The sequence below is a fragment of the Gossypium hirsutum genome, chromosome A05 (genome assembly GCF_007990345.1).
Source record: "Gossypium hirsutum isolate 1008001.06 chromosome A05, Gossypium_hirsutum_v2.1, whole genome shotgun sequence".
Taxonomy (NCBI): domain Eukaryota; kingdom Viridiplantae; phylum Streptophyta; class Magnoliopsida; order Malvales; family Malvaceae; genus Gossypium; species Gossypium hirsutum.
The window spans coordinates 22,838,278-22,860,944 of record NC_053428.1 but is presented as its reverse complement, the minus strand read 5'-3'; the positions used below and the strand labels follow the sequence as shown (position 1 = coordinate 22,860,944).

The 22,667-nt window shown below is 35.4% G+C and overlaps 3 protein-coding genes and 1 pseudogene across 3 annotated transcripts; 2 read left to right on the top strand and 2 right to left on the bottom strand.

Moving 5' to 3' along the window:
• Positions 1 to 277: 277 nt before the first annotated feature.
• Positions 278 to 2,492, bottom strand: LOC107957768 (7-deoxyloganetin glucosyltransferase). Its single transcript, XM_016893340.2, has 2 exons — positions 1,478 to 2,492; positions 278 to 1,380 (listed from the first exon to the last, which is right to left on the bottom strand). The coding sequence occupies exons 1-2, from the start codon at positions 2,085 to 2,087 to the stop codon at positions 443 to 445; spliced, it is 1,548 nt and encodes a 515-aa protein (XP_016748829.2). The 5' UTR covers positions 2,088 to 2,492; the 3' UTR covers positions 278 to 442.
• A 6,114-nt stretch (positions 2,493 to 8,606) lies between these two features.
• On the bottom strand, positions 8,607 to 10,083 carry LOC107960662 (protein PHOSPHATE-INDUCED 1-like; annotated as a pseudogene).
• Positions 10,084 to 17,937: 7,854 nt separating this feature from the next.
• On the top strand, positions 17,938 to 19,228 carry LOC107957769 (protein PHOSPHATE-INDUCED 1). Its single transcript, XM_016893342.2, has one exon. It carries the CDS (start codon positions 18,140 to 18,142, stop codon positions 19,097 to 19,099), a length of 960 nt encoding a protein of 319 aa, XP_016748831.1. The 5' UTR covers positions 17,938 to 18,139; the 3' UTR covers positions 19,100 to 19,228.
• A 1,523-nt stretch (positions 19,229 to 20,751) lies between these two features.
• Positions 20,752 to 22,555, top strand: LOC107957770 (protein PHOSPHATE-INDUCED 1). Its single transcript, XM_016893343.2, has one exon. It carries the CDS (start codon positions 21,429 to 21,431, stop codon positions 22,377 to 22,379), a length of 951 nt encoding a protein of 316 aa, XP_016748832.2. The 5' UTR covers positions 20,752 to 21,428; the 3' UTR covers positions 22,380 to 22,555.
• The last annotated feature ends 112 nt before the right edge of the window (positions 22,556 to 22,667 follow it).

Genomic DNA, 22,667 nt, shown 5'->3' with positions numbered 1-22,667 from the left:
TTCCTTTTCATGAATAAACAATACTAGTACTAGATATGAAGTTGAATAGTAACATCATGGATGACACACTCACATTCCCCACTATTCTTAGGCGGCGGCACACTATTCCGACCGCCGTAACCCATACCATTTCCTTTATGTGTTAGTAGCCAATTGGGTTTTGGGTGATGGAGGACGAGACAACATCTTCCACCAGTTTAATAATTTTTTTTTTACTTTTCATTACAATTAGATTTAAAAATTCTAAATTTATGAAATTAACAGTGAGATTAGAGTATAGTATAATATTTAAATTTATACTCCATAATTTAACACAAATAAATAATACAAATGAAATTTTATTAGTGATAAGGTTACATTATTTTTGTAATGGCAAAATATAACCTTATCAATACTTAAAAGATATATCTTTTGAATCAAATAATTAAAGTAGGCTTTGATTTTAAGCTCTAGGTGTGCATAAAAGTTGGATAATTTTGTCAAGATTCATGTAAGACGAGCCATCAGCCTTGACAGTCGCCGCCTTTGCTTTTCTCTCCCACTCTACAGCTTTCTTCTTCATATCTTTACTCTTTTCTCCTTTGATTAGCTCTCTAACACGGCTCTCTACTTTATCCCTCTTAACATTATTGTCGATTTCCATGCCGATTCCCCATTTAGTACATGAATACCAACAGTTTGTTTGTTGCTCCGCGAAAAACGGCCAACATGTCATGGGCACGCCGCCGGATATGCTTTCAATCGTGGAATTCCATCCGCTATGTGTTAAGAATCCTCCAATCGAAGGGTGGTTCAGGACTTGTTCTTGTGGGCACCATGTTGCCAACATGCCTCTATCTTTGGTCTCCGCTACGAACTCTATTGGCACAACTGCTGATTCATCACCAACAAGATCAGGTCTAATGACCCACAGAAAAGGTTGTTTGCTATTTGCTAACCCCCAAGCAAATTCGTTTAGCTGATCAGCTGTCATCACAGTGATGCTCCCAAAATTCACGTAAACAACAGAGTTGGGCTCTTTGGAGTCTAACCATTGGAGGCACTCGGGCTCTTCTTTCCAAAGATTCGATCCTATTTGTTTCAATTCACTATTATCCACATTGTGATTCAAAACAAGATGCAAAGGACCCACTGAGTAAACTGGGGGTAGCATTGAGTTGAGTGCGTCCAATGATTCGTGCTCCAAATCATCAAACGTGTTCAATATAATTGCTGACGCCTTCTGAGCTCTTTTGGTTTCAGAGAAAATAAAATCAAGCATAACAAAATTCGAATCAGTTGTTCTAAGAAAAGAAGGTAGATCCCTCAATCGGATACCTTCCATTGTCGGTATCCAATTTATGACGGTATCCAAGTACCCATTGGTTAAATAGCTTTCATCTACAAATCGAAAATAACAATAATTAAACCCAACATCAATGGCGGCACTAGTGCCAGTGGTGGAAGTAGAGCTAAAATGTTGGATGATAAAAATTACCTTTGAGAGGCGTATAACCCTTTTCCATTAATTGGTGATAGTGAACGTAACCAAGGAAGCCACAAGCGCTTGTGGTCCAAAACAGAACTTCAGGGACGCCTAGTTCTTTAGCTGCATCAAGAGTGAAGCTCATGACACCATCCGAAACAATGCAAGAAACAGGGGGAACTTTGGATGTGGACGCAGAATCGTTTAGCTTGCGGAGGAGTTGTTTGAAATGGGGTAAGCAAGTCTTGCTAGTGGAGTTGCAGAGGGAAGGGATGTCTTGGGTGGCATCGACGTCGGTCGGCGGAAGGCCGTCGGGAATAGTCTCAAAACGAAAAGAAGGGAGACCATTAAGAGCATCAGGTCCTCGAGATTTAAGTATACGTTTATGGTTAAATTCAGTGTTGACAAAAGTGATATAAAAGCCCTTCTGGTGAAGTATTTTAGCTAGCTTTAGCATAGGATTGATATGGCCTTGAGCAGGGAAAGGAATACATACTGCATGATGCCTATGACTCAAGGAACCCATTGTTGAATGATATTTCTCAATTTGAAAAAATAAGAGTATAAAAGAACGATATATGCCTTGATTGGGGGAGATTCGAGACCCTTTTATAGCCCTCATGCAAGTGGCATTTTCAACTTTTTATACTAGAATAATTTCTTAATTACAAAATAAATTAAAATAAAAAAGTAGCTAAATTTGGTAGAATAGAGGATGAAACATTATGGTTAAATTAAAAGTGCATTTGAGAATGAAAAGAAAGTGAGATTTGAATTGCCTTCTTACCGGTTACTGAAGGAATCAAATCAGATTCCTCACTCTTCTTAGATATGAAGTTAAGCCTTGAATGGACGACCCAATCAGATTCCTCACTCTTCTTAGGCGGCGGCTGACTATTCCCACCGCCTTAACCCATACGATTCCTTGATGTGTAAGTAGCCAAATTGGGTATAAGTTGATGGAGGAGGAGATAACATTTGGACCACTTTCCCCCTTTGCTCGTCCAACCAAACTTAAATCATTGTTCCATTATTTCTGCTAAACCAAACTGAATATATAATTACGTTGAAAATGGGGATTTACTTTAAGAAGCAAACCTAAAATGCAAGTCACACTACAGTGAAAAGATTAGGTAAGCAATGAATTACTGTTTCCTAACCTCATTCGCTTTCTTATGTGTTAATTAAATTTAACCCACTGTTACCAAATTTGTGGTACCCATCTACTCATATTTTCATCACAAGTTAGACACCTAATTCAACTTATATTATGTATTTTTATTATTATGTGAAATTCAGCATTCCCCATTCCCATTGCTGCGTTTCTTAAGTTGGGTTATTACCAAAATGCAAATTATCTGATCTTCATTATGTTTGACTAAAGTTAACAAAAAAATTCCAAAAGGAAATTTTAGTAACAATGACACAGACATTAAATGCTACATTCTCTTTCTCTTTCACTTACATTAAATCAAATCCCTCAACTCCATTATCAATTTTATATCAACTCATAAATCCAACTTTTTCTTTCTTATCTTATTTCTTTTTATAATTTATTTATTTATAAGATAAAAGAAATATTATTATAATTATCAAATCATAATTTCTTTTCATTGGATAAAAAGCACATGTATTACATTTAAAGTTGATGATAGGTCAGGCTGGATCTCAATAAAATTTTAAGTTAAATTTCTAGGATCAAGCCAGACTTAAAAAATAGGTTTAAAATTTTAGTCAAACTCAGCCCATGCGTATTATATTTTAATATAAAAACAAATTTAAAAAAATAGAATATCAAATACACTATAAACATTAAAATAAATATTTCTCATTAAATTTAAAATAATTTTTTTAAAAAATATTTATATTTAAATAACACTAAAAGAGGTGCAATTTAGCAAGCAAATGCCTCTAAAATAATAGTAAAATTAACAATATAACCACAGTTATATAATATCCAAACAATAACAAAAAATAAGTAGCAATATAATAGCGAAATGACAACAAAACAATAGAAACAAAAGTAAAACTGTGACAAAACAATAAAAAAAATTTACAAGCTCAGGCCAAAAAAAGCTTACTCGAGGCCCGACCTATTTAGAATGTGGGGAAATATGTTCATATTGTAGTAAACATGTAACTGTTTTCTATGTATTTAAACGATGAATAAATAAAGTTAATTTCATATTTCACTATTACGTCTTTTGTATTTCTTTCTTCCATATTTTGTATACATAACAAAATTGTGACAAACAAAAATTAGCTTATTGATTGTCTAAGTTCAAACTGGTGATAAGTGGCACTGTAAGAAAGTCTAAATACGAGAAAGACAACTTATTTCAGTAGATAGTCTAAACAAGTCCGTAATCCCGTCAAAAAATTAAAGTGAACATTTGATTCAAATACTTAGAACGATTATTATTGTAATAGCCCGATCTTAGGCTTAGTCGGAACAGTGGTTTCGGGACCACAAATCCGACGAAAAAAAATGTAATGGCTTGAATTTTCAGAGGTGTCGGAACGGTGATTCGAGATCACTAAATTCGACAAATGGGTAGAAAATATTATTAATTTAGTAAGTATAAGTTAAATATGAAGTTAGGAAAATTTTTGAAATAGTGAATAGTGCACTATAAATAAATATTAAAATAATTAGAATCGAAATGAGGTATCAAGACCTCGGGGATTTTAAACTGAGCCATAAATATTTTTATAAATATTTATGGAGTGTTAAAAAGTTAGTATTAAAGTTTCGTTAAGAAATTTTAAAGTTCCGATAATTAATTGAACAAAAAGGACTAAATTGTAACAAATGCAAAATTTTGGGGAAATGATTAAATAGCTTAAATGATAAAAGGAAGAGGGCTTAAAAGGAAAATAGACCCAAGGTCTATTTGGGCTGGACGGCAGAGGCATGAAATCAGCAAGAAAGTAAGGAGAATTAAGGGCAAAATTGGAAAATTGCAAAATTTGCTTAATAAAGTTAGGACCCAAGTGGAATTATCTAGATTTCTCTTCATTTTTCTGAATTCTCATCAGCTAAAACACCATGGAAGGGCTTCTTCAAGCTGGTTCTTCATATTTTTATTACAAGTAAGTTCAATTCTTGACTATTTCTTGAAATTTTTGTATTTTTATGACTTTTACAACTAGGCCCACTTGTTAAATCCATTAGTTTTTGATTTTATGAAAGAAGTTGAAAGTTGATATGAATATGTGCTGGAAGTATATGATGATTTAGCATGAAATTAGAGCTTTAAATTATTCATATGCTGATTTTATTGAAAGAATTGAATAGAAAGTGAATGTTTGGGACCTAATAGTAAAAGAGTTTGAAGATAGAGTTATATGTGGAAATTCTGAATTTCAATAGTTGTGTAACAACTTATAATGTCTAGTAAAGTACTAATTGAGAAAATTAGATTAATTGAGGGGTTAATTGAGAAAGGACCGAATTGTATAAACTGTGAAATTTGGGGCAAAATGGAAATCAACATTTTGCACTAAAGCAGTTTTGGACAGCAGCAGTAGTGTAACTTTGAAAAATCACCAAAAATTGTAGAGATTGAATTAGAGGATGAATAAAATATGAAACTAAAGCTTATTGAGTCTAGTTTCTTATAAAAGAAATGATGTGAGCAATGGAATTGTAAATCATGAGATATAATAGATTTTGTGAGACAAGGTCAGAATGAATTCGGGTTCCCCTGTTCTGACTTTGGAAAATCATTAAAAATTGTACAAAAATGATTATGAGTTATAGTTTATATGGTTAGAATCCTTAATGAGTCTATTTTTAGAAGAAACAAGCTAAAACATCATCCGAATTCTGTACAATGAGATAATTAATTTTTAGTGAAGAGTGGTCGGAACTGTCAGACAGCGAAACAGGGGAAACTTTAGAGAATAAAATGTACTATTTGGCTGAACCAAAAATTATGAAAATTTTATGGTATGAAGATATGTGAGTCTAGTTTCAGGGAAAATTAACGGATCTTAATTTGGAGCTCTGTAGCTCCGGATAAAAATAATTTAGTGACTCTGACTCGGATAAACAGCTTTGAACATACATGTTAGTGAATATTGAAATTATGGTTAATGTTGTTTAAGTGTGTTATACACATTAAGGATGTGGAATGGAGAGGAGGAGGAGGAAAATTGGGAAATATATGAATGATTCGTGTATAAATGGTCATATGTTTGATTATAACTCATAAACGATGAAATATGAATGATGCTTATTTTTGTGCATTATTGGTCATGGTTTAAGCTCATGTGTGAAAATAAAGTTTCATAGTATGTGTGTATGTATATTCAGTATATGATTTGGCATGAAATAATACCATGAATGGTTTATGAATTAACACATGTTGGTAAGCCTGATATATGAATAAATGATCAAATTGAGCGGAACGCCGGATTTGAGTACTTCTGATCAAGTGACAAAGTGATAAGTGGTAGCTTTAGCTACACTTATCTGATCAAGTGACAAGTGGAAAGTGATAAGTAATAGCTTCGGCTATACTTATCTGATCAAGTGACAAAGTGATAAGTGATAGCTTCGGCTACACTTATCTGATCAAGTGACAAGTGAAAAGTGATAAGTGATAGCTTCGGCTATACTTATCTGATCAAGAGACAAAGTGATAAGTGATAGCTTTAGCTACACTTATCTGATCAATAGACAAAGTGATAAGTGACTACACTTATCTGATCAAGAAACAAAGTGATAGGTGGCTACACTTATCTGATCAAGAAACAAAGTGATAGGTGGCTACACTTATCTGATCAGGGACAAGTGATAAGTGATCATACGTAAGACCATAGTTATACTATGGCAAAGTGAAAGTGAAGTACTCAATTTTCCGTGACCGTTCCCTAATTTGATTAAGGATGGTAAGTGACAAATGGGCCCAAAAGAATTAAAGTAAATGGATAAGTGGTAGTGTATTTATATCAGGACGATGTTGTTATTCAAACTAAAGTGATATTTTCATTGCTAAATTGAGAATTTCATAAATGTGTTATTGAATGGTATAATCAATAAACATTGAGTTAAATGGTAAATACGTATTAGTTTTGAATTTGATGTCATTGAATTGTACGTGAATTAAATGGAAATTGCTAGTGATATGATTTAAATTATGAGCATGAGAAATTGCGAATTGAATGAAATGGAAATGAAGCATTAAATTGCATGAGTATGTATCGGGTCTGGTAGGCCCTAATTATTATGATTATAATATTTTGAGGATATATTGTGAAAAGTTATAGAAACATGTTAATTATTTTGAAAGTTTTAATTTTGATGAAATTTTATAACTCGGTTAAATACGTTTACAAGTGTATGTGTTTTGGTAATGCCTTGTACCCTATTCCGGTGTTGGATACGGGTAAGGGGTGTTACAATTATGTTGTCTACAATTCCAATTGGGAAGATGACTAGTTTTGGCTATCGGAGCAGTTGGCTCCACGGGTAGAGATATAGATGATACATTGGGCTGAACCCAAGTTGAATTAATTCTGAATCCATTTGTGAATTATTTCACTTGTGACATTCATGGTGTGAATTACCTAAATCCTGAGTTAGTCATTGACCATGCGTATGTAACTCAAGTGCTTTGATATAAGTGAAAGTTTATGCTCTAAATATGATCCAACCCATAGCCGATATGTTGGGTACATGACTTGTGTATGGCATGATTTTAGTAGTAAAAATGGAATCCATAACTTGATTAAAGAATTAACGGTATCCTCTCATTGACATTATGTGAATTGATAAATATGAAATATGGTCACGGGTTGCTAATTTTCATACGAGCAATTTATCTATGTTTTGCAAAGATCAAATAAATGAAGATTGAAGAGTACAAAGTACGAGTGTGCAATATGTTTGTATTTTAAATATTGTATAGATCATATAAAATTTTTAATATTGTATGATTACATAAATTATAATTTCAAAATTTTTTATTTTTCGAAGACTATATTTTAATTATCTTTAATATTGATTATTTATATTAATTGTACTAAATAAAAGTAATTTATTAAATAATATAGAAAACCTGTAATTTGCGTGCAACGAGGATAAAAATTAAATTTTTAATGGAGTTAGTGTTTAGTAAATTTCTTATAGCAAATTTTGTAAGGGATTTGTTTTTTTTAAATACTTACTTTTTCTCAATTGTGATGGGCAGTTTTCAATTAATGATTAATTTATGTTACTAAATTGTGTTCATACAATACTCTCATCTATTAACTCTCTCACAATTCGGAAGACGTGATTAACCAAATCTTTGTAATTAGGCAGAAATGGGTTGTTGAGGGCAGTTATCAACTATTGTTTTAAAGGCTTGTAAGTCGGCCAGGGGCTGTTGGGCTAAATTTATAGCCGCAAATGTTGTCCTATGTAATAATTACCAAAGGACGAAGGTCTTTAGTTTAAGAGGTTCACAAAACTAATCAATAGCCAGAATGAATTATGTTTACCTTAGTTTTTTTACATCAATTTAATTATAAAACATATACCTTTTAGAAGGTAAATTATATTCTTATTAGTTTGTGTTAGTAATTTCTAAAAAAATTAAATTTAAATCAAATTTTCATATATAAAATTTTACAAAATTAAAGTTCATATATGAAAATGCACATTAAACTAAAGTCTATATATACATATATTTTTATATTTATCCCTAAAAAGATATAAACCTAATAAATACACTATGATTTTTAAACTTTTTTAACTTTAACATTCCAACTTAAAATTCATCTATTTCTTACGTAAACTTTAAATAACCAAACTGTTGTTTCTCTAATATTAACCAAGTAGCGGATAGTAATTTATCAAAACTGCATGAGACTCATGTAGGGGAGCATATTACTTTTAGCATTTCTATTTAAAAATTAAGTAAATTGTTTATTTTTATTAAAAAAATTATTTATTTACACCGTTAAAAATTAAAATAATTGATACAATAATTAAATAATGACATGCGACATGCCCACATGTAATGTAAATTAATTAATTTTTAATGAAAAAAATAAAATTTTTAAATTTGCCTCATAAAATTTGTAATTTTATTGGTGATAATATTTTTACCTGATCCTCCACTATAAAATTCTTTATATTCCCCCCTCATACAAACTCATTTTATAGGTAAGATAGCGTAAGAAATATAGTAAGGATAAGATTTATTTACACATATAACAGCAGATTAATAGATAGTACAAACTTAAAATTCCCATGAGGGTCTCAGACAAGCGTTGAACATTGAGAAGTAACAGGGTCATACAAGGCTGGTAGCAAGTATTTCCTTTCATTTCCATATGGGTCGGTGACGGCCCCAGCCAGAAGACTAGCCATGTTTATGATCATGCCATCCACACCCACGTCTCCATTGGCGGCGTTTGTGGTCCGTAAATGGGCTGGTGGAATGACCAAGCGCATGTTGAAAAATAAAAGCTACTGCTAAATTTTTATTCTATAAAAAAAAAGACTAGCGATAGAGACAGACGAGAATTGAATTGATTTTTACATTTTATTAGTCACTGATCAATGCCTTTAAATAGGTAAAATTCCATCAGCTAATAGCTAGTAAATAAAAATCCTACTATAATAGAATACCCAAATTAGAGGAGCAATAACAGTAAAATATTAATAAATTATTAACAGATTATTTACATAAAACATGATCTTTTTAATCAACTACTTGACTCAATCAAACTCCATACACACATAACTTTAACAGCGCATTGACCTGGGCATTGAGTCTCCGAGTTTCCAACCCATACAAACACGGACTTTTACTTAGCGTTCGAGCTATGGAATCCACAGTTGCTCATGCAAAAGCCTTCGACAGCCACGTCTTTGGCTGTAAGAACAAGAGTCAATCCATGAGGTTTGGAGTGAACTCCTTTAGCCAACAAGGAAACTTGAGACTTTTTCAGAATTTTTCTGATAGAATAGTTCGTATCGGTGACTTGATTTGCTAAAACAATACGAGCATCGCTTCTGCCTGCTTTTTTCATGTAAGTTTGGATAGTGTTCCACCAAAGAGAAACCAAGGGTTTTGCAGGGGAGGGATCCGAGAGAGTAGAAAATCAGCAATGATGGATTTCTGAGGAGGTGAGAATTCACTATACCAGAGAATAGAGACTGGAATATTGCCTTCAAGCAATGCGCCGTTATGGTAAGTCAAAGCCAGGGGTGGTTGCTAGTATAAAGAGTTTAGCTTTCTTGCTCCGAGGCAAACATTGGCTAAGCTTAGGTAAATCAGTACAATAACAAGAGGAAGTGTTTTGGCTAACCAATGGAAACTCATTTCGAAAAGCTTTCAAGATAAAAAAAAATGGAACCAAAGATTCTGAAATTGCAAGAGACAAAGGGAGCTTGAATTTGGATATTGGGACATGGGTAAGTTGGTACATGCACTGAGAAAGTGGTAGCGGTTGCACGGTAGCTTTCATTGGCAGCTACGCAGTTAAAGAAAAAATGTAGAGATCGTGAAAATTGGGAAAAGATGTGAGGTGAGAACATCTAGCGAGAATCTTCCCTTTATTTATTCACTTTTTTGAACCCATTTTATTTTTGCATGGAGATTAGGACAACTTTAGCTAATGCTTACATCAATTTAAAGCTCGCAAATCGATTTAAATATAATTGTTTAAAGAGGTATGGGCAGCAGGTGTTGTAAAAAAAGCCTCTTACCTTATGCTGCGTCGCATTTCCATTCCCTTCAGTTTGAAGATTTGTTTTTGGATCGATGCTCTTATCTATTGGTGTTGCCGCCTCGTTTTACATCATTAAACTGCGTTATTATTCAATATAAAAGATTAAAATTTGAAGTCGATATTCAAAACTTAACCAATTCTTTAATTATGTGCATGAACCCTGCAAGATTTATTACCATTGTGGTTAAATTAAAAATTGTTCTGGTTTTTGAAATGTTCTCCACGATAAGAATCTTTAACCCCATGTAAGTTAGCTTTATATACCCACAGACAAAACTTCACTGCAATGTCACATCCATGGGGAATATTCCAGAATGTTTGGGACTACTGTAAGAAATAGAGCAGAGCCTTCCCCATCCCATGCTTCATAGAGGTGGATGCCATGCCTCATTTTGTGAGTGGACATTTTATCAAAATCATAAAATAGATAGATGAAAGGCCCTCTCACCCTGCCCATCGTTTCTCAATTAATGCAATCATGGTTGAATATCATGGCTTTGATGTTACTTTTCAATGGATTGAGTACCGGGGATTGAATGTTTAATTAATTTAGAGTTTCAAAGCATCACTCCTGCAGGTTTTGAAGAAATCAAAGCAATTGGTGACCATGTTTGCAAGTATGGGAACAAAAGCAAGCTCATCTACTCTCAGACAGGCTGGATGCTCTGCTCGAGTTCATCGGATGCTGCTGCTTTGGCGGCATCCGAGGTGTCTAAGTGCGCTGTTAATGGAATATAATATGCTCTACTCACGCACTTAAAACTGATTTCTTCAAGGGTTATGCGAATAAAATAATTCCAGCACCAAAATCATGGACTGCAATTGAATATGCAACGTCGATGGAGTTGGAAATATGGGAGAGTTGACAATTCCAGTGAAGGCTCCACTCAATTACTTTCTGAGAAAGTGCCAATATTGACTTCCGATCATCTCAAAATGATGGTTTCCCAAAAGTCTTATTAAGCACAGCTCAATTCAACACATAAATATAGGAAAATGGGTGTGAAGAAGGGGAACACTTTGACACTGAGATCATCCTCGTTCAATGAATTCATAATTGGGAATTCCCAAAACTCTTATTATGCATAGCTAAAAACCATGGCTTGAAGTTCAGTTTTTTTATCAGTGAATTCTGTTGATAAGTTAAATTAAAAAGGGGTTGAAAAGTCAAAAATGGTGGGAGGTGCAATTGGCACCGAAAGAAAAAAATAGTTGGCAAGTTGTTTAAAGTTGAAAGGGATAATTGCAATTTTGGTTCCTAATTTTTTAGGCCATTTGCAAGTTAGTCCCTGAACTTCAACTATAAATAGGCCTAACCATTTCTCATTTCAACCATCCCAACCAATCTTTCTCTCTTAGTTTTCTCTCTTCTCCCATTTGAGAATTCTTAAGGAATTCTATTTGTTTGTAATACTTTGGAGATAGTAAAGTTATCATCTGGTGTTAGTGCCCGAGGACGTAGGTATAATTTACCGAACCTCGTTAAAACTCTTGTGTTCTTTCTTGTCCTATTTTTCTTTCAATATTTGAGGGTATAATAGTAGTATTTAATTGTGCTATTAAATTACTATAGAAGGGATATTCTGTCTAAGGAAAGACTTGGTATTTAAGAGATCCATGTGATCCACCTCTCTTCCCTGGGAATTGAACTTTGTGTGATTTTTTAGAACAATAATTTACACGCTTCCGACCCTATTGGAACAACAAGTGGTATCAAGAGCCGAAGGTTAATCGTAGTATGCTCTGTGGTTGCAGTTTAAACTGATCTTCCACATCAGAAAAGATTTCCTTAGGTATATTGAAAGATTATGGAGAAAACAGTCGGTGTAGGAGCTTCAACATCGTCCATGTGGACAAGACCGACAATTGCAAATGCAAGATTGGCCGTGGAGATCTTTGATGGCACGGGCCATTTTGGTATGTGGCAAAGTGAGGTTCTAGATGCCCTTTTTCAGCAGGGTCTAGACATTGCCATTGATGAAGAGAAACCAGATGATGTACAGGAGAAAGATTGGAAGGCGATCAATCGGTTGGCATGTGGCACAATTCGATCATGCCTTTCTCGAGAGCAGAGGTATGCTTTTTCAAAGGAGACTTCTGCAAATAAGTTGTGGGTGGCACTTGAAGAAAAATTTTTGAAGAAAAACAGTCAAAATAAGCTCCACTTGAAGAAAAGACTGTTTCGCTTCACATACGTCCCAAGTACCACAATGAATGATCACATCACCAAATTTAATCAGTTAGTCACTGATTTGCTGAATATGGATGAGACATTCAAAGATGAAGATTTGGCTTTGATGCTGTTGGGGTCACTTCCTGAGGAGTTTGAGTTCCTAGAAACTACTCTACTTCATGGCAGGAGTGATATATCTCTGAGCGAAGTCTGTGCGGCCTTATACAGTTATGAACAGAGAAAAAAGGACAAACAGAAAAACTCAATCAGAGATACAGAAGCTTTAGTAGTCCGAGGTCGTTCATACACTCGGAAGAAAACTCAAAAGGGGAGATCAAAGTCAAAGTCCAGACTCGGGAAAGATGAATGTGCTTTTTGTCATGAGAAAGGCCACTGGAAGAAAAATTGTCCAAAGCTGAAGAATAAGGGAAAAGCTGCTGTAGATGCTTGTGTTGCAAAGCATGATACTAGTGACTCTGAACTATCACTGGTTGCATCATCATCGTCGTTCCATTCAGATGAGTGGATATTGGATTCGGGTTGTACCTATCATATGTCCCCTAACCGGGAGTGGTTCTCTGATTTAGTAGAACTAAATGGAGGAGTTGTTTATATGGGCAATGACAATGCCTGTAAAACTGTTGGGATAGGTTCAATCCAATTAAAGAATCAAGATGGATCAACCAGAGTTCTGACTGATGTTCGGTACGTGCCCAGTTTGAAGAAAAATCTCATCTCATTGGGAGCCTTGGAATCCAATGGTTCAGTTGTTACTATGAGAGATGGGATTTTGAAAGTGACATCTGGCGCACTTGTGATATTGAAGGGCATCAGAAAAAATAACTTGTATTACTACCAAGGTAGTACAGTTATTGGAGCAGTCGCTGCAGCTTCCGGTAACAAAGACTTGGACTCAATGCAGTTGTGGCATATGAAGTTGGGACATGCCAGCGAAAAATCCTTGCAAATTCTGGCAAAGCAAGGATTGTTGAAAGGTGCAAAGGCTTGCAAATTAAAATTTTGTGAGCACTGTGTTCTGGGAAAGCAAAAGAGAGTGAAATTCGGCACTGCTATCCATAATACAAAAGGTATTTTGGAATATATTCACTCAGATGTGTGGGGGCCTTCCAAAACACCTTCGTTGGGAGGAAAACACTACTTTGTTACTTTTGTTGATGACTTTTCCAGAAGAGTTTGGGTGTATACCATGAAAACTAAAGATGAAGTGCTTGGAGTTTTTCTTAAATGGAAAACTATGATCGAAAACCAGACTGGCAAGAAAATCAAGCGGCTTAGGACGGACAATGGAGGGGAATATAAAAGTGATCCGTTCTTCGATGTGTGCCAAGAGTATGGTATTGTTCGACACTTCACAGTTAGGGATACACCACAACAGAATGGAGTGGCAGAGCGTATGAATCGAACATTGCTGGAGAAAGTTCGATGTATGTTGTCCAATGCTGAGTTGGGCAAGCAATTTTGGGCTGAGGCTGTGACATACGCTGGCCATCTTGTTAATCGTTTGCCATCATCTGCATTAGAAAGAAAAACTCCTATGGAGGTATGGTCTGGAAAACCGGCTACAGATTATGATTCCTTACATGTGTTTGGATCCACTGCATATTACCATGTGAAGGAGTCAAAGTTAGATCCGAGGGCAAAGAAAGCTCTCTTTATGGGAATCACTTCTAGAGTGAAGGGATTTCGTCTTTGGTGCTTAAGCACAAAGAAAATGATCTGTAGCAGAGATGTTACCTTTGATGAATCTGCCACATTGAAAAAGGTAGCAGATAAAGATATTCAGACGAGCAATACTCCACAGCAGGTGGAGTGTACTCCAAAACAGATGGAGTTTGAGCAGATGGGGATTTGCCCAGTTAATAAGTCTAATTCTCCAGCCACAATGGAGGAATTAGAGGTTGAAGAGGTTCTGACCCAAGAACCACTAAGTACACCAGAACCAGTTGCAGTTGCAAGGCCACGGAGAGAAATTCGTAAACCTGCTCGATTTACTGATATGGTGGCCTACGCCCTTCCCGTTGTTGATGATATTCCTATCACTTATCAAGAAGCAATGCAAAGCTTAGAAAGTGATAAATGGAAAAGCGCCATGGATGAAGAAATGCAGTCTCTCCTGAAGAACAATACTTGGGAGTTGGCGCAATTACCGAAAGGTAAAAGGGCAATCGGATGCAAGTGGGTATTCGCAAAGAAAGATGGATCTCCTAGCAAGAAGGATATTCGCTACAAGGCAAGATTGGTAGCTAAAGGCTACGCTCAGAAGGAGGGAATTGACTACAATGATGTATTTTCCCCTGTTGTGAAGCATTCCTCCATTAGAATTTTGTTGGCCTTGGTAGCACAGTTGAATTTGGAGCTAGCTCAACTTGATGTTAAGACGGCTTTCTTGCATGGTGAGTTAGAAGAGGAGATCTATATGACTCAGCCAGAAGGATACACAGATGCTGGTGGTAGAAATTGGGTTTGTAAGCTTAACAAATCGCTATATGGATTGAAGCAATCCCCGAGGCAGTGGTACAAGCGATTTGATAGCTTTATGAGAAGGCAGAAGTACACAAGAAGCAAATATGACAATTGTGTGTATTTGCAGAAGCTGCATGACGGATCTTTCATTTATCTACTCTTGTATGTTGATGATATGTTAATCGCTTCGAAGAGCCAAAATGAGATAGATAAGCTGAAGGCTCAGTTGAATCAAGAGTTCGAGATGAAAGATCTAGGTGAGGCCAAGAAGATTCTCGGCATGGAGATAAGTAAAGATAAACAGAGAGGCAAGCTTTGTTTGAATCAGAAGCAATATCTGAAAAAGGTATTACAATGTTTTGGTGTAAATGAAAACACAAAACATGTAAGTACCCCACTTGCTTCTCATTTGAAACTTAGTGCTCAATTATCTCCGAAAACTGAAGAAGAAAGAGAATATATGGCGAAAGTCCCATATGCTAATGCAGTTGGGAGTTTGATGTATGCGATGGTGTGTACGAGGCCTGACATTTCACAAGCTGTTGGAGTTGTGAGCAGGTATATGCATGATCCTGGAAAAGGACATTGGCAAGCTGTGAAATGGATTCTACAGTATCTTCGAAAAACCGTAGATGTTGGTTTAATTTTTGAACAGGATGAAGCACTTGGTCAGTTTGTAGTTGGATATGTTGATTCTGACTTTGCTGGTGATTTAGATAAACGTCGTTCAACTACGGGGTATCTGTTTACTCTTGCGAAAGCCCCAGTGAGTTGGAAGTCTACCTTACAGTCTACAGTAGCTGTGTCTACTACAGAGGCAGAATATATGGCAGTTACAGAAGCTGTTAAGGAGGCTATTTGGCTTAATGGATTATTGAAAGACTTGGGAGTTGTTCAAAGTCACATTAGTCTATATTGTGACAGTCAGAGTGCTATTCATTTAGCGAAAAATCAAGTCTATCATTCAAGAACCAAGCATATCGACGTAAGATATCACTTTGTGCGGGAAGTCTTTGAAAAAGGAAAAATTCTACTTGAGAAGATTCCGACAACAGATAATCCCGCAGATATGATGACCAAGGTGGTAACAACAATCAAGTTTAATCATTGTTTGAACTTGATTAACATCCTGAGAATTTGAGCACCTTTAGGTGTATGGCGCTCGAGAGCGCATTTGGAGGCACTACAAAAGATAGCTTTATCGAATTTGGGGAGTTGAAGGAAGTGTGTGAAGATGTGATTATCTTAATCAAATCTTCAAGGTGGAGATTGTTGATAAGTTAAATTAAAAAGGGGTTGAAAAGTCAAAAATGGTGGGAGGTGCAATTGGCACCGAAAGAAAAAAATAGTTGGCAAGTTGTTTAAAGTTGAAAGGGATAATTGCAATTTTGGTTCCTAATTTTTTAGGCCATTTGCAAGTTAGTCCCTGAACTTCAACTATAAATAGGCCTAACCATTTCTCATTTCAACCATCCCAACCAATCTTTCTCTCTTAGTTTTCTCTCTTCTCCCATTTGAGAATTCTTAAGGAATTCTATTTGTTTGTAATACTTTGGAGATAGTAAAGTTATCATCTGGTGTTAGTGCCCGAGGACGTAGGTATAATTTACCGAACCTCGTTAAAACTCTTGTGTTCTTTCTTGTCCTATTTTTCTTTCAATATTTGAGGGTATAATAGTAGTATTTAATTGTGCTATTAAATTACTATAGAAGGGATATTCTGTCTAAGGAAAGACTTGGTATTTAAGAGATCCATGTGATCCACCTCTCTTCCCTGGGAATTGAACTTTGTGTGATTTTTTAGAACAATAATTTACACGCTTCCGACCCTATTGGAACAACAAATTCATGATTAGATTTCGGATTGCAAAAAATAGGGATTAGATTCGGAGAAATGTTGCAGTTAGAAAACGAAAAACAATTTAGAAATATCAAAACTGAAGATATAAATAAATGGGAAATGTATGCAAGTATGTAAGAAGGCAGGTAGAATATGAAAATTCCCATCAGACACGACACGATGCAGTAATTGTTTAATGTTTTGAGTATTTCGGGACTTTAGGGCATTGTAAGTGGACTCATTGGCAACCAATTCATTGATTCAACATATTATAATATTTTTGTTAATTAAGATATACGAATCATGTGGTCCAAGTAATTACTAGATAACAATTTAGCATGCCTCGTGATTGCTACTAGATTAGGTTTTGGACACTTTTTTAATAAAGCTCGTGACATTTTTTTATGTTTGCTATACTTTTAATTTGGTCTTGTAAGCAATAACACAGTTCATGATTTGGTTTTTAAAATGAAATGAAATCCCGTGGGGATCTTAATTCTACGCTTTGTCTCAAGCGTGCCTCCTCAATTGATACAACCATCTTGGTGCATCGTTGTTTGACCATGCTTTGGATGCAGTCTTTGCCTGCCTTGATGCCTATGCTCATTTCTCAGGCACAGTGTTGAGGCTCATGCCATACTGGGATAGCATGATTGTGCTACTCGTAATATATTTGCCTCGTTCGAAAATCATTTAACATAAACTTTAATCTCCAAATGCAAAACTTCTGACTTCCTCTAAAAAAGAAATTAAGTATATAATAATATGATTTTTTTTGAAATTTTTTCCAAGTTCAAACTTTAAACCACAACACCAACGTTAACCTGCAAGAAGTACAGGAACCAAGAAGTCTGTTTTTGTTTTTTGATTTTGAAAAGCAGCTAGCTGGCTAACAACAAGCAAGTCCACAGTATGGCTGGCTAAGCGTTGAAGCCTAGCAACTAAACTGACGTGTCAATTTACCTTGGATTCCAGACTTCACTACTTTGCCCGCACTCTTGACTGCCAGCCAGCTTGCTTTAATAAAATTAACTCCAGCCTGTTCATTTCATACCCTATATATATGCTTCCATCTTCCACAAGGAACATATGTACACGCGCTTTCTAGGAATTGCCCAACACGACCGATTCTGATTGGTGAGTGAACTAAATGACACGTTGAGCGAGCCAGGGAGACCGCGCTTTCTTTCTCTTTTACTATTAAAAACACGCTTGGGTGAACCGTTGGGTTTTTTATTTTAAGCTTGCTGGCAATGTCTCGAAGCTCCAAACCCTATCCCCTTCCTTTTTTTTAAATTTTAAAAAATTGATTAAATTAAATAAATAAACACAATTTCTCGGCCTATATATACTCATTTCCCCTCGATCAAATCCACAACCCAAAACCCAAAGCTCAAAGCTTTCTCAGCTTTTTATATATTCCTACTTATTTTCTATAAAAATCAAAATGGCTTCTTTCCTTACTCAAAGTGTCCTCAAACTTTTCCTTGTCATCTCTTTGTTTCAAATCTCTTTGGCCGTTAGGAAGCTGAGTGAAGTGGTGCAAGACCAGCCTCAGCTCTTGACATACCACAATGGTCCCCTTCTTTCTGGCAAAATTACTATCAATTTGATTTGGTATGGCAAGTTCAAGCCTTCCGAGAGGGCTATTGTCTCTGATTTTGTCACCTCCCTTTCCTCCACGGCTCCATCGCAAAGCAACCGGCCTTCGGTTGCCCAATGGTGGAAAACCACTGAGAAATACTACCACCTCACCTCCAAGAAATCTTCCCTTTCCCTGTCTTTGGGAAAGCAGATTCTTGACGACAAGTATTCGCTTGGCAAATCACTCAAAAACAAACAAATCGTTGAGCTAGCTTCAATGGGTGACCAAAAGAATGCTATCAACGTTGTTTTAACAGCATCTGATGTTGCTGTTGAAGGGTTCTGCATGAGCCGCTGTGGGACTCATGGCTCTGCCTTGGGCTCCACCGATGGTCTCGTCAAGGCCAAGAAGCACTCCAAGTTCGCTTACATTTGGGTGGGTAACTCCCAGACCCAGTGCCCCGGTCAATGTGCCTGGCCGTTCCACCAGCCAATCTACGGACCACAAAGCGCGCCTTTGATTGCACCAAACAACAACGTGGGTCTTGATGGCATGGTTATAAACTTGGCTAGCCTCTTTGCCGGGACCGTCACGAACCCTTTCGGAAATGGTTACTTCCAAGGCCCAGCTGAGGCACCATTGGAGGCTTCATCGGCTTGTCCTGGAATTTATGGTAAAGGGGCTTATCCAGGCTATGCAGGAAACCTACTTGTAGACCCTACAACTGGCGCTAGCTACAATGCTCGTGGTAACAACGGAAGGAAATACTTGCTTCCTGCTTTATATGATCCTTCTACATCATCTTGCTCAACTTTGGTCTAACCATTTGAAGCAGCCATCAACAAAATCAGTGTTAGCCAGTACTCGGTTTATAATGTAATTCTTTTATTTGTTGATTTATTTTGGATAATAATATATCAGCAAACTAGTTCGGTTTGCTTTTTTTCACAATCCAAGTTGAAAATTGTGGAAGGTTCAAGTCGAAAAACAAAACAAAACAAACGAAAAACAAAACAAAACAAAACAGTTGCCAGCAAAATAGTAGGAGCTATACATCGATTGGGTGCTTTTTTATTCTTTCATGCCAGATGTCTTTGTCCTATTCTGACAAATGCTCTGCTAATACAATTTAAAAGAAGGCAAGTTTCAAGCAAAACTACATTTTCATCTCTAAACACCGTTTAGTGTAAGACTCCCAACATTCTGTAACTGTTCAGTAAACCTACAAGACTACAACTGGATCCCTCACGAGTAAAGCTGGGATTTTATTTAAGAGGACTATAGTGTTAGAATAAAAGCTGGATCTCGCTCTACAACTTGGACTCAGGCTTTCTAAGTTTAAATGTTACTTATTTTTTTATTTTCAAATTTAGAAATATTTTTATTTAATTATAATTATAAAAATTTGAAATTAATTTATTATAATAAACTGTTAAAGATTGAAAACTTTATATTACACATTTTTCTTTTATCCTCCTATTTATAAATAATTTTGAATGTTATGAATATATTGATAATAAAATTTTTTAATTTTATAAGTGAATTTAACGAGTATCTTATTTATGTAGAATTTTTAAAAAATATCAATTAGTGATATCTTATTGTGAAATTAAAAAAACTCTTATCACCTATATATCAAAAAATTAATCCATAATATTTTATTATTCCACATTGAGAAATTAATCTTTTTCTATTTATTATGCTATTAATGGAGTAAATAACACAATTTTTTAAAAAATACTTTTTTAGATATTTAAAATTATTTAAGATTATTTTTTTTTTATTTTAAAGATTTTTAATTTTTGTAATTTTTTATATCTTTTATTGAAAATATGGAAAAAAAATTTAAATATGTTTGTAATTGATTATATACTTTGACTAAATTAATAAAAAAATATAAATATTAAAACATTCACATCATTAATCTAAACAATAAAATTAATAAAAATTCAATATCTCAAAATTAAAACACTGTATCAACCTTCCACATATTTAAACCTTAACCTCTAACTACTCTATAATTTCTTTGTCTACATTAAATGGGGACTATGATCTAACGTAACAATTGCCATTTTGTTTTTACAAAAGAAAAGAAAAAAGAGACCACAATCAATGTGGACTACAATTGAGATATAAATGTTAACGATTAAACTCACAATCACCATATACGTACATATAAATTTGATTATAATAAATTATATTAAAAATCATTAAAATTTCTTATTAATTATAATTATTGGCTCTATTAATAAAGGCGAAAATCTTGTATTTTAAATACTTAGGATTGAAATGTTAAATTTTGAATTTATAACGCTTGTGGATTTTCGAGTTTCAATCCAATTTAATTAATTTAATAAATAATTCGTGTTGTAATAATTTGATATTTATAATCACTTGTTTATATATTTATATAATAATTATAACACTTTCAAAAAGAAATAACAGTCCTTTTAAAAATATCTCTAACAATAATATCAATGATTTTTTTTTATGGAAATCAAACAAAATGCAATAACCACTCCCTTACATATTTAGGGGAAAAAATAGAAACAAAACAACAAAACATCCCAAATCAATGAAGGTGCTTATAACCGGCAACACATAACTTGCCACATATTCTTCATGTTACATAAATAAATAAATAACATGACATGTTTGATGTATGAAAATTATTTTGTTTGGTTTAGAAGTAGTTATTCTGAATTAATCTTAATATTCCAGCAAGTTGCTGTTATTGAAAATGTAAAAGGCAATAACAAACGCCCACTTGGTTTGGCTGCACAATTCCCAAACACTAATACGCGTTTTCCTTCAGCCTCAAAAGCTCCCTCACCTGAATACCCACTCAATTTCGTCATTTTCTTCACGTCTCTGTGTCTTTATCTACCCTTAGCTGGCGTTAAACTGGATCCTTTTAACGCATTGTTTCGGTTGAGTGGGAGAGTCATTGATTATAATATAACGCGTCAATTGGCTGGCATGCCACCTCTCCCTCCTCACTCCTTTACCTTTCTCTTTAAATTTTTTGGCTCTTTCCTACCTTAAAAAATCACCACTATAACTATGTTCCTTACCTCCTTTCATTTCATCCCAAACCAAACAAAGACATTCATTTTCACCTCAGCTTCTTCTTTTTTCTCTTTGTTTCATCATGGCTTTTTTGGCTACATTTAATTTTGTTCTGTTTCTTATTGTCTTGGCCTCTTTGCTACATTTCACCGCCGATGCAAGGAGGCTCGTTGAGTCAGACCAACCTGACCAGCCTTTGCTCTTCCAATACCACAATGGTCCTCTTCTGTCTGGGAAAATCTCTGTTAATCTTATTTGGTACGGCAAGTTCAAGCCTTCTCAACGTGCGGTTGTGTACGATTTCGTCACTTCCGTTGCGTCTTCCAAGCCTACAATAGCTCAGCCCTCGGTCGCCACATGGTGGAAAGCCACAGAGAAGTACTATCAGCTCAGCAAGAAACCTTATTCTCTTGCCATCTCATTGGGTTCACAAATCCTCGACGATAACTACTCTTTGGGAAAGTCGCTAACAAATCAACAGATCATGGAATTAGCATCAAATGGTGGTCAGAAAAACGCCATTAACGTTGTTTTGACATCAGCTGACGTGGCTGTCGAAGGGTTCTGCTCAAGCAGGTGTGGAACCCATGGTTCAGGTTTGGGCGGATCAAGCAAGGGTCTCAACAGTAAGTTCGCTTATATTTGGGTTGGTAACTCCGAGACACAGTGCCCAGGTCAATGCGCATGGCCATTCCACCAGCCCATCTACGGACCACAGAACCCACCTTTGGTTGCACCCAACAATGATGTCGGTCTTGATGGGATGGTGATCAACCTGGCTAGCCTCTTGGCTGGGACAGTGACCAACCCGTTTGGAAATGGGTACTACCAAGGTCCAAAAGAGGCACCACTGGAGGCTGCATCTGCTTGTCCCGGTATTTATGGTAAAGGAGCATACCCAGGCTATGCTGGAGACGTTCCGGTGGACGCCACAACTGGCGCTAACTACAACGCACATGGTGTGAATGGGAGAAAGTATCTGCTTCCTGCTTTGTTTGACCCTGCAACCTCAACTTGCTCTACACTGGCTTGAAAGTCTTAAACAAAGATTATAAGACATGAGAGCATGTCAGTGTATAAAATATATATTTTGGCGGTATAATTTTGTCACAGATTCTTTCATTGTATTGTTATTGAATTATTCTTTTTCAATCATGCTTGAATATCAGATTTATACTTGAAATACAAAAAATCTTATTTTCTTCTTAAGAACTCGTACTCGTAATTACACATGAATACTTCTAATCCGAAACCAAAAAAATTGGGTTAATAATTCCAAATTTGGATGCATTTGCTGAAGCACAAGAAAGCTTAACCTAGT